Here is a 9,328-nt window from a genome sequence, read left to right on the forward strand (position 1 = left end):
CCGCGGCCCCTTCCCCCCGCGCTGCCCGCGCTGCCCCTGACCGCGCTCTCTGCTCTCCCCGCAGTTCTCCTCAAGGATGCGAAGCTGATGGACGTGAAGCTGGGCCAGCTGCCCACCTGGCTGGCCATGAGGGACTTCACCCCCGGCGGCATTATGAGGAGGGGTCCGGGCCGGGGCGCTGGCTCTGGAGGGGGGTCTGGCCGTGCAGGGGCTGCTCCAGAGCAGGTTTTGCCTTAGCATCACCTTCTCCCGTCTGATGAGGTGTTCCTCGTGTTGGTTTTATCTGCCACAGGTCAGATGAGGCATTTGGATATTGCCCAGGGAGGTGGTGTAGTCACCTGTTTAAGAGGCCTCTGGATGTGGCGCTGGGGGATATGGTTTAGGGTTTAGGGGTTACAGGGGTCGTGCTGGTGAACAGTTGGACTTGGTGATCTCAGAGGTCTCTGCTAACCTTGAGGAGTCTACGATTGTAGGTTTGTTTTCAGTGTTCCTTCCTGTACAAAGGGGAAATGTGGTCACCTGACTCCTGAACCGATTGGCTGGAAATCTTGAGGGTTCACGACATCACAAGGAAATAAAAAGTTATAAAAAAAACCCTCAAAAGATCCCTACAGAGGGGACACAGGGGAAACAGGTCACTTGGGAAAGGTTTTGACCAATGTCCTGTGCTATGGGGACAGATCTAATTCAGGTGGATTTCAACACAAAGTATCAAATGCAACTGTTTGCATTTGATAAGACACATGTATATAATGTATATACACTAGGATGGAAGAACTGGATGATTTCAAGGCAGTTTGAGTGCATGAAAGTACATTTAAACACAAAATGTCAATGCAAGCATCCGCATAATGTATATACACCAGTATGAAGGAATTGGGTAGTTCCAAAGCAGCTTGAGCTCATAAAAGTCACAATAATTAAGCAAGGCCAGAGGAGGCTGCAAAGCTGATCAGAGGATTGGAGCATCTCCCCTATGAGGGCAGGCTGAGGGAGTTGGGGCTGTTCAGCCTGGAGAAGAGAAGGTTGTGTGGAGACCTCATAGCAACTTTTCAATATCTGAAGAGGCTACAAGGGAGCTGGAGATGGACTCTGTTAGGAACTGCAGTGATAGGACAAGGGGTAATGGGTTCAAATTGAATGAGGGGAAGTTTAGGTTAGATATTAGGAGGAATTTTTTCCCTGTGAGGGTGGTGAGACACTGGCACAGGTTGCCCAGAGAGGCTGTTGCTGCCCCAACCCTGGCAGTGTTCAAAGACAGACTGGACAAAGCCTTGAGCAATGTGGTCTGGTGAGAGGTGTCCCTGCCCAGGGCAGGCCTTGGGATTAGATGATCTCTAAGGTCCATTCCAACCCCTAAAATTCTATGATTCTATGACAATGTTTAGGGGGGAATGGTAAAAATCGTTTCTCCCTTCTTAAGGCTGAGGGTTACTAACTTGAGGTCACCTTGCTCGACCAACACACAGGTTGCTTCCTCTCACACTTGTTTCCAACACCCTCTGATGTTTCCTTGGGAACAATTTCCTGATGTTCTATGAATTCAGGCTGCTTCTTTCTGACACAGGAAAATCCACAGTTCATCTGGCTGCTCTGAAAACTTTCCTCCTCCACAGGTTATGACAGATACTACAACAAATACATCAACGTGAGGAAGGGAGGCCTGGGGGGGATCTCCATGGTACTGGCTGGGTATGTGGTTATCAGCTACATCTGGAGCTACAGCCACCTGAGTAAGTAAACACCATGGCTGTGTGTGTGCAGGGCAGCTTGAAAGCTTTTTATGGGGCAATAAAAACAATCTGCTGCTGCTTTTAGCAATAAAATGAAAGACTGTGGGCAAGCAAACTTCTTTTTAGCCATAGGAACCTTAAATGCTTACTATGTTATTAGCTGGCCAGTATTTTCTTGGTGATGAAGATAGTTTAGATCTTGGTGCCTGTCTGACCTGACTATTTAGGAAATACATGCTCAGGGTTTTCTTTAGAGTGCTGTCTTGTCTGTAATTTCAGGTGTGGTAGGTTTTTTCTTGTGACTTCAGCAGTAGAATTAACTTGTTGTGCTTTGATGCAGAGCACGAACGGCACAGGAAGTACCACTGAGGCTCGTGGATGTCAGGAGGGGAAGGTTCAGCTCCTGAACACACTTGGCTGCTGGCACAGTTATCCTGGCAGAAAACACCTGAACTATCCATATGAAATCTGTACTATTCTGACCAGTAATAAAGTGCACACACTTTACAATTCCTGAGCTGACACTCTCCTAATTGAGTTAATTGTACTGTGCAAATGAGTTTGTTTTCTTGGAGTTTCACTCCTCAGGGGAAGTTTAGAGGTGGTTGGGAAAGTGCTCCTTGGGTTGCATTATGAACTGGGGGAACTATTGCAATTGATTCCTGTTTGATAAAACTAAAAGCATTGGATTGGTTCTTCCTGGTCCTTACGTACAGGCTGAAATAACAACAAGAAGCTGAAAGGATGTGTTTTGGTTTGGAAGGAGTATGTGAGCTCTGGGTGACCTGTTGGTGTTTGATTCTCAGTCAGGCTGTCACCAGGGAGTGTAGGGATTTGGGCACTTTTCCATCATTGCAGAGCACTGTCTGAGATGAGTTCAGCTTTAAGGAGCTCTGCAGCTCTCACTAGGATTTCAGTGCTCCTTGCCTTGGATAACCCAAATTTTCCTATCAAACTTTTACCTCTCTCATTGCTAAAGCTGAAGTTTCAGACTTCTAATATAATGAAGCTCCAGGAAAATAAACTAAAGGAAAACTTTCCTTCTTGACAAGTGGTCAGAAGCGTAATGGAAAAAATTATGCGCAGAAATACACCTTAAGATAACATCTATTAGTTTGGCCCCAGCTCTGACCTTCGTCACACCCCACTGTGTCCCACTGTCACATCAGAACCTGCAGATGGGCACTAAGGAACCACCTGCACTGTCCTTGCTCAACAGGAGGAAGAGTGGAAACCACTTAAGGGGCATGAAGAATCTCCCAAGAGCTTCAGTGTTACAGGAAGGTTTTCAGTGTTGGGGAAACATCTGTTCAGGTAGCAAAGACTCAGAACTAGATGGGGAAAGCACTGAAGTGTTTTAGTTCCTGTTCCACGTGCCCAGTTACACACAGGTCACACACCTCATAGCCTGGTCACCACTGAGTCTCAGGGCAAAAAAAGTGTCATGTAAAGTGGCTGATGGTCTCTGACGTTGGGCTTCAAACTTGTACTGTGACTGACTCCACAGTGAAATAACCACAGTCACTCACACCAACATAGGCTCCAGTCACTTCTCTTAATCCAGTCATATTGCCTTGTTCTTAAAGAAAAATAAATCACAGCCAGCTTTTGCCATCAGTACATTTCAATAAAAACAAAGTTTAAAGGGAGGCAGCAAACAAGAGAAGGGGTGCAATCAATAAGGCTCACATTGTGGGTGCAATTTTTCTTTGTTTTAATCCATATTTTGTCATTGGCCCTTCTGAAATAATCTCAAATGAATGGGGTTTGGGCTGCAAAAATAATTCTCTTAAAAGAAAACTCTACTGCTTTTAGGAGCAGTGTTCCATGAGAATACACAGCTCCACTTCCTACTCTTCTCTAGGTTATGGGAATACCTGCTCAGTGTGAGCTGGACAATGGGGGCTGAGACAAATCTATTCCTACTCTTTAGCTGTGCTCATTCCCCTCCTTGCCTTTTGCAAATAGCAACTGAGCACAGATGCAGCTTTCCTATAATCATTATTCCTTATTGTCTGGCTAACCACAGAGATGCCAATTTATTTACTCCTTATTCGGTTCTCACCCAGAGGATGAATTTCTAACCTTCAGTACAGTAAGAAGCACAGGAAACAAAGCAAGTGGACACAAGTTTTACTGCCTGGTGTATGTGAGGTGTTATGTCAGCCACCAGGACAAGCTTACCAGGCTGGACCTGGAAACATGACTTTGCTTTTTAAGAGCTACAGGAGCAGAATTTCTGCTTCCTTACTGAAGGGAAGGCATTGCACATGTCAGCTTTCCCAGTCAGTCTTCCTGCTTCCACAGGGAGGGCTGAAACGCTGCAGGTCCTCCAAAAGAAAGTGACAGAAGGAAAATACTTCAAAGAAACACTGGCTGCACAGATGGGGGTTGGTTTACCTATTGGCTTTTAGATCAACCTTTCATCAGGGCTCAATGAAAACAGGCAGAGGCCAAAATCGATTTTAAAAAGGTTAAAACTTAAAAATTGGAGCCAATTACAAAAATGTTGCTTAGCAGCAGCCAGCGTCTGCCCAATTCTCTCAGTAATGGCATTAAAAAACAACCTGATTAATAGTTCCAGACATAGTGCTAGGCAGAAACCTTCCCTCAGTGCTAACAGCTCCCTTGCAGCTCCTTCACTGCCCACTGAGGAAGGCCAGATGTCCTTTGGTGCATCTGTTGGCATAATGACCTTTCTCACCACACTGAAAAAGAAAGAGAGACAGGAATTAATACAGCTTTTTTTCACTTCTATCTGTTTTAATTAAGGTAGTCAGCAGCTGTTCCCATTTGGAAGCTTTTCCAGGTATGGAAATGCAGCATTTAGCAGGTGAAGGGAAACAAAGTGTCACAAGGGACATGATTTATGGGCTACTTCCACTCCTTGGAGCCAAAGCTGTTTCTGTGCTGGGAGCAATGTGATGCTATGTTACAATAATCCACTACAATGTAATGTTCATGACTACAAACAGCAAAGGGCTGTAACCCCCAAAGAGAATTTCAACACTTGAGGCTTCCAAGACTACTCCATCTGATATGAACTACATCAGAGATCCATGGGGACTCTCCTGATCAGCTATCCTGAACTGAACAGAGAAAAGCACCTCCGAACTTGAAAGGCATGGACAGATTCATGACTTTGGACCTTAAAGCTATTCAAACCCAGAGAAATGTCAGAATCTGATGCGACAGCATTGTCCAGATCTATGACATATGTGCAGGTCAAATAATAAGCAGCTATGGAAGGTTTTCAGTGAAATGGATTCAGCTGGTTAACACCCCTGTGCAATCACAGGGATCACCTAAGGCACAGAGTTGGAATGTTCCAGCAATGTAACCGTCAAGGCTGATGGGACAAGAAGATTTTTGGCCCTTTTCTAATGGCTAGTGTTGAGGATTTTGTGGAAAACTAAATGGAGATGGAAACTCAACTGTGTTCAAGTTTTCCTGGTGCTCCTCAAAGAGCAATCAAGGTGAACAGCTCATTCCTTGGTCTGACACCACAGGGTGCATGTACAACTCAAATACTCAACAGCCTTTGCAAACTCAATTTCTGCTATTCACAAGAACCTTCCAGGCTAACAGGGGAGAAGAAAATCTTTCTACAGTCATCAGTGTAAGCAAATTAACTCATGAGACAAAACTACCGTTAACTCTTATTTTGCAATGTGTTCAGCAGTCTCTCACTGTCAGTGAGGCAGAGCTTCCTGTTGATTAGCAGACAGCAAACTCCTACAGCATCCTTCATTGTCACAGCAAGCCCAGGAACTGGCAAGACAGTCAGCTCAGAACTCAATGCCAATTCCCACAGCCGTGTCCAGGCACCAGAACAGCAGAACAGTTCATGAACCCCTTTACACCATGAAAACACCTTTTGCAGGCCAACACCCCACATCACCACAGTCCACTGCTTTGCCCACGACCAGCAAAAACAGCAGCAGAGCAGCCTGAAGCAGTCCAGGTGATGTGCACTCTGCAATGCTTGAATCCAGGACCCTCTGCCTTCCCCTCCTCACCCTCCCCTCTGAATTACCTTGTAGCAGGTGACCTGCTCCAATGGTCGAGGTCCTCTGTTCCCAGTGTTGTTATTTTGAGACTGCATGACTCCAATGACTTGGGGTGTCCTCTGTTGGTGAGAAGAGTTCTGACTCGTTAAGTGCATTAAGGATAAAGATCTTTATGGTTGTTATTTTGTTAAGAAGGGAAAAGAGCACCCCATATGTCAAATGATCAGTTTTTCTCCAAATCTGTGTGTGGGTGCTCTGCCAGCTGGAGCACCAGAGAGAAGAAATCAAGCACTAAGGCATACAAAGCTCAGGGATCCTGTTTTTCTCTGGGAAGCAGATTTACAGAGTAGGTTTAGGTTGCTAGAATATCATTGCCTTCACTGAAGGATGTCACACAGACTACAAAAACTGGCAGACTGCTGCACAACCACATATGATGTGCTTCTATGCAGAGTGGGAGTGTTCTGGGACTAGATGTCTATATCAAGTTGGAAGAATTGTGGAGCTTCCATCACTATGATGGCACTGAGGGTTCTCACTGCTTAATTCTCCCTTCCAGATCTAAGTGGTCAGGTGCCCAATTTTGACCCACTAGGCAATATACCCTCTTTTAAAGCACTGTGGGAAAGGTTTTGAGGGTGTGTGGGGGAGGAGGCAGGGAACTGTGTACCTTTTGCTGTGTTTGTGTTGGCTGAGGCAGTGGTGGTTGCTCTGTGGTTCCCATTGGCAGTTCAAATCGAGGGCTGGTTTAGATGGAGACAAGAAAATTGATTTTCAAACCATATGCCAACATTTTAGCATCAGCTCAATCCAGTAACTCCAAAGAACAGAACATTCAGCCAATTAAATTTGGCTCACAGGAAACAGACCTCCCCCTCCCCACTCCTCTTTGCATTTATGTAGCATATCCCTCTGCCTTCTGGAATATAAACCCACGTGATCCCACTGCACTGATGGCATCTAATCAACACTCTAGAGTCTTATTGGGAACTCCCTGGAGAGACCCTGCCCCCTACCACAGAATGGTTTGGGTTATAAAGTATCTCAAAGATCATCCAGTTCCAACCCCCTGCCATGGGAAGGGACACTTCCCACATGCCCAGGTTGCTCCAAGCCTCATCCAACCTGGCCTGGAACACTTCCAAGGACAGGGCAGCCACAGCTGCTCTAGGCAACCTGTGCCAGTGTCTCAGCACCCTCACAGGGAAGAATTTCTTCCTGATATCTAATCTAAACCCACCCTCTATCAATATAAACCCATATCTAATCTAACCCTCTATCAATATAAACCCATTCCCCCTTGTCCTGTCACCACATGCTCTTGTAAATAGTCTCCATCCTCAGATCAGTAAAAATCTGTCCAAACTGAGCACTGGCCAAATCCCCAAAGCCATTGGGAAGCACTGGAACACCCTCATTTGACATTTACTGGATTAGAAGTTACACACAAGGTCACAGGACAGGCCTGGAGCATACTCATCAATATAAACCCATTCCCCCTTGTCCTGTCACCACATGCTCTTGTAAATAGTCTCCATCCTCAGATCAGTAAAAATCTGTCCAAACTGAGCACTGGCCAAATCCCCAAAGCCATTGGGAAGCACTGGAACACCCTCATTTGACATTTACTGGATTAGAAGTTACACACAAGGTCACAGGACAGGCCTGGAGCATACTCACTGCATGAATTTACAGGTAGGGCCCTCTGGACAGAATCCTACCAGGTAATTCACACAAATGACTCTCCGAGTGTGCCGGTGTCTGCAGAGAGGACCTGCAACACAGAGCTCATTAGTTCATGTTCCATATATCCACACCCCAGCACTCAGCATAGCAAGTACACAAGTAGATCATGGAAAGAGAGAACAGCAACACCCTACCCTTGATTTCCAGCCACAGAAACAGCAACAGTGTGAGGTACATACCGTGTTTGCAGAAGCCTCTGTCATACCAGGGACAGTCTTTGATCTTAGACTCCGGGTCAATGTGCAAGAATGGACATTCTTTGTTACTGCATTCCCCTGTACCAAAGGCAAACACACTTCTCAGTCAATTGTGCAGGTTGGAGATCAAAATGACTCTCAAAACATTACCTGGATCATGGAGCTCCCACAAAGCTGTTACCAAGGTTTATAAGTTCAGGCACAACAGTTTTACTGCCTGCCTTAACCTACATGGAGAACACCAAGGACTCAACACTGGTGAGTAAAGTTGTACCAGACTGGATAATTTGGGTGTGCTTTTAAAAACCAAGGGGCAAACTAAACTTGAAAGAGCAGTCATAATAACAAAACCCAAACATTCAGTGCACCAGAAATGTGGAGAAACTACAAATTGCACACTAACCTCCATCCAAGGAAACCTACAAGACTGTAAGTTTCTGGCAGCAAGTTGCCTCATTATGTCCAGATCTCCAGAGCTGGAAAGCAAGTGCATAAAAGTTTTTGCACCCCCATGCCCTCTGCTGCTCATCAACTCCCCAAAGTAAGAGTCATGCAAAGACCAACTGCTCAGCCTACTCATCTCATAACCCAAAAAAACCCATAAGGAATAAAACTTAATAAAAACTGGAACTTTCCCCCTCTTCCTGCAAGGGACAAGCTCCTGAAAGTGGACATCAACAATACATCACAAATTTAGGTAGATAATAAGGTGAAAGACTAAGTAGATCTGGGAAAAAAAAAAGACAATCTAACATGTCATCAGACACAGACAAACTCTGAGGATGGATGGGAGGGATGCACCAGGATCCTGTTCACCAGACTCCCATGCCAGTAAGGAACACTGAGGAGGAGCTACTTACCAAATTTGGAGTAGAAGTAACACTCAGGCATCTTGGTCATGTCATACTCGTGCAGAAACTCGCACTGGTCTCCCTTTTTGCACAGTCCTCGTAGCCAGTGTTTGCAAACAACTGTCTTTTCCCCGCTGATGTGTCTGAACGGGCACATGCCTCCTGCAGAGGGATGCATAGGGCAAGGAGGAGGAAAAGAACCATTCAAATAGGTGGCACAGGGCAACAGCAATGCTTGTTCCCCTCTGCAAGGTGTTCAGAAGACATCAGTTATGATTTTAGCCTGAAGTGGCAATAGCTAACAGAGAGTTTCAAAAAGGTCTTGTGTTACCCTCCAGTGAGCCACACAAAAAGGTCTCCAGCTCTTAATCCTGTCAACTACAAACCACAGCAACTAATCCAGGCATATCAACAAGGTCTGTGTGTGGTGAGTTCAAATCTTCCCTTAGGACCAGTGTCCTGAGTTGCAGTGTGGGGGATATCCACGGTATGTATTCTATTATCATCTCCACAAGCTGTTAAAGCAGGTGGGGCAGTGATCGTTATCACCTTGTCCCTCCCTCAGGGCAATCCTGATGGCTCCCTGATTAAGGGGCTGTCAAGGACCCATGCATGACACATCCTCCCAGTGATCCTTATGCCTTGTCCCATGGTGAGGTGACTCACCCCAGGGGTGGGGAGCCAAACATGCTCACAGGGATATAAGCTGGGGTTTGGACCAGCACAGGGAGCCCTTAGCCTGCTGGATTCCCAGAGGACAAGAGCTGCTGCTGGACCTTCAGGAGAGAACC

At 45.9% G+C, this 9,328-nt stretch overlaps 2 protein-coding genes across 2 annotated transcripts in view; one reads left to right on the top strand and one right to left on the bottom strand.

The window, feature by feature from the left end:
• Positions 1 to 15: 15 nt before the first annotated feature.
• ATP5J2 (ATP synthase, H+ transporting, mitochondrial Fo complex, subunit F2) lies at positions 16 to 2,102 on the top strand (the record flags this gene model as incomplete). The annotated part of the gene is made up of 3 exons (XM_009077238.1): positions 16 to 163; positions 1,617 to 1,733; positions 2,074 to 2,102. Coding segments are annotated over 3 exons (294 nt in total), but the record flags the coding sequence as incomplete, so codon positions are not given.
• Positions 2,103 to 3,850: 1,748 nt separating this feature from the next.
• CPSF4 (cleavage and polyadenylation specific factor 4, 30kDa) overlaps positions 3,851 to 9,328 on the bottom strand; it is a gene marked incomplete at its 5' end in the record, with an annotated part of 5,962 nt that continues 484 nt past the window's right edge. Inside the window, 6 exons of the mRNA XM_009077239.1 lie at positions 3,851 to 4,441; positions 5,770 to 5,862; positions 6,414 to 6,486; positions 7,424 to 7,517; positions 7,669 to 7,764; positions 8,547 to 8,699. Coding sequence (XP_009075487.1) covers positions 4,373 to 4,441; positions 5,770 to 5,862; positions 6,414 to 6,486; positions 7,424 to 7,517; positions 7,669 to 7,764; positions 8,547 to 8,699 — 578 coding nt within the window. The remainder of the gene's footprint in view (positions 4,442 to 5,769; positions 5,863 to 6,413; positions 6,487 to 7,423; positions 7,518 to 7,668; positions 7,765 to 8,546; positions 8,700 to 9,328) is intronic.

The sequence above is a fragment of the Acanthisitta chloris genome, unplaced genomic scaffold (assembly GCF_000695815.1).
Source record: "Acanthisitta chloris isolate BGI_N310 unplaced genomic scaffold, ASM69581v1 scaffold36186, whole genome shotgun sequence".
In the NCBI taxonomy this organism is placed as follows: Eukaryota; Metazoa; Chordata; class Aves; order Passeriformes; family Acanthisittidae; genus Acanthisitta; species Acanthisitta chloris.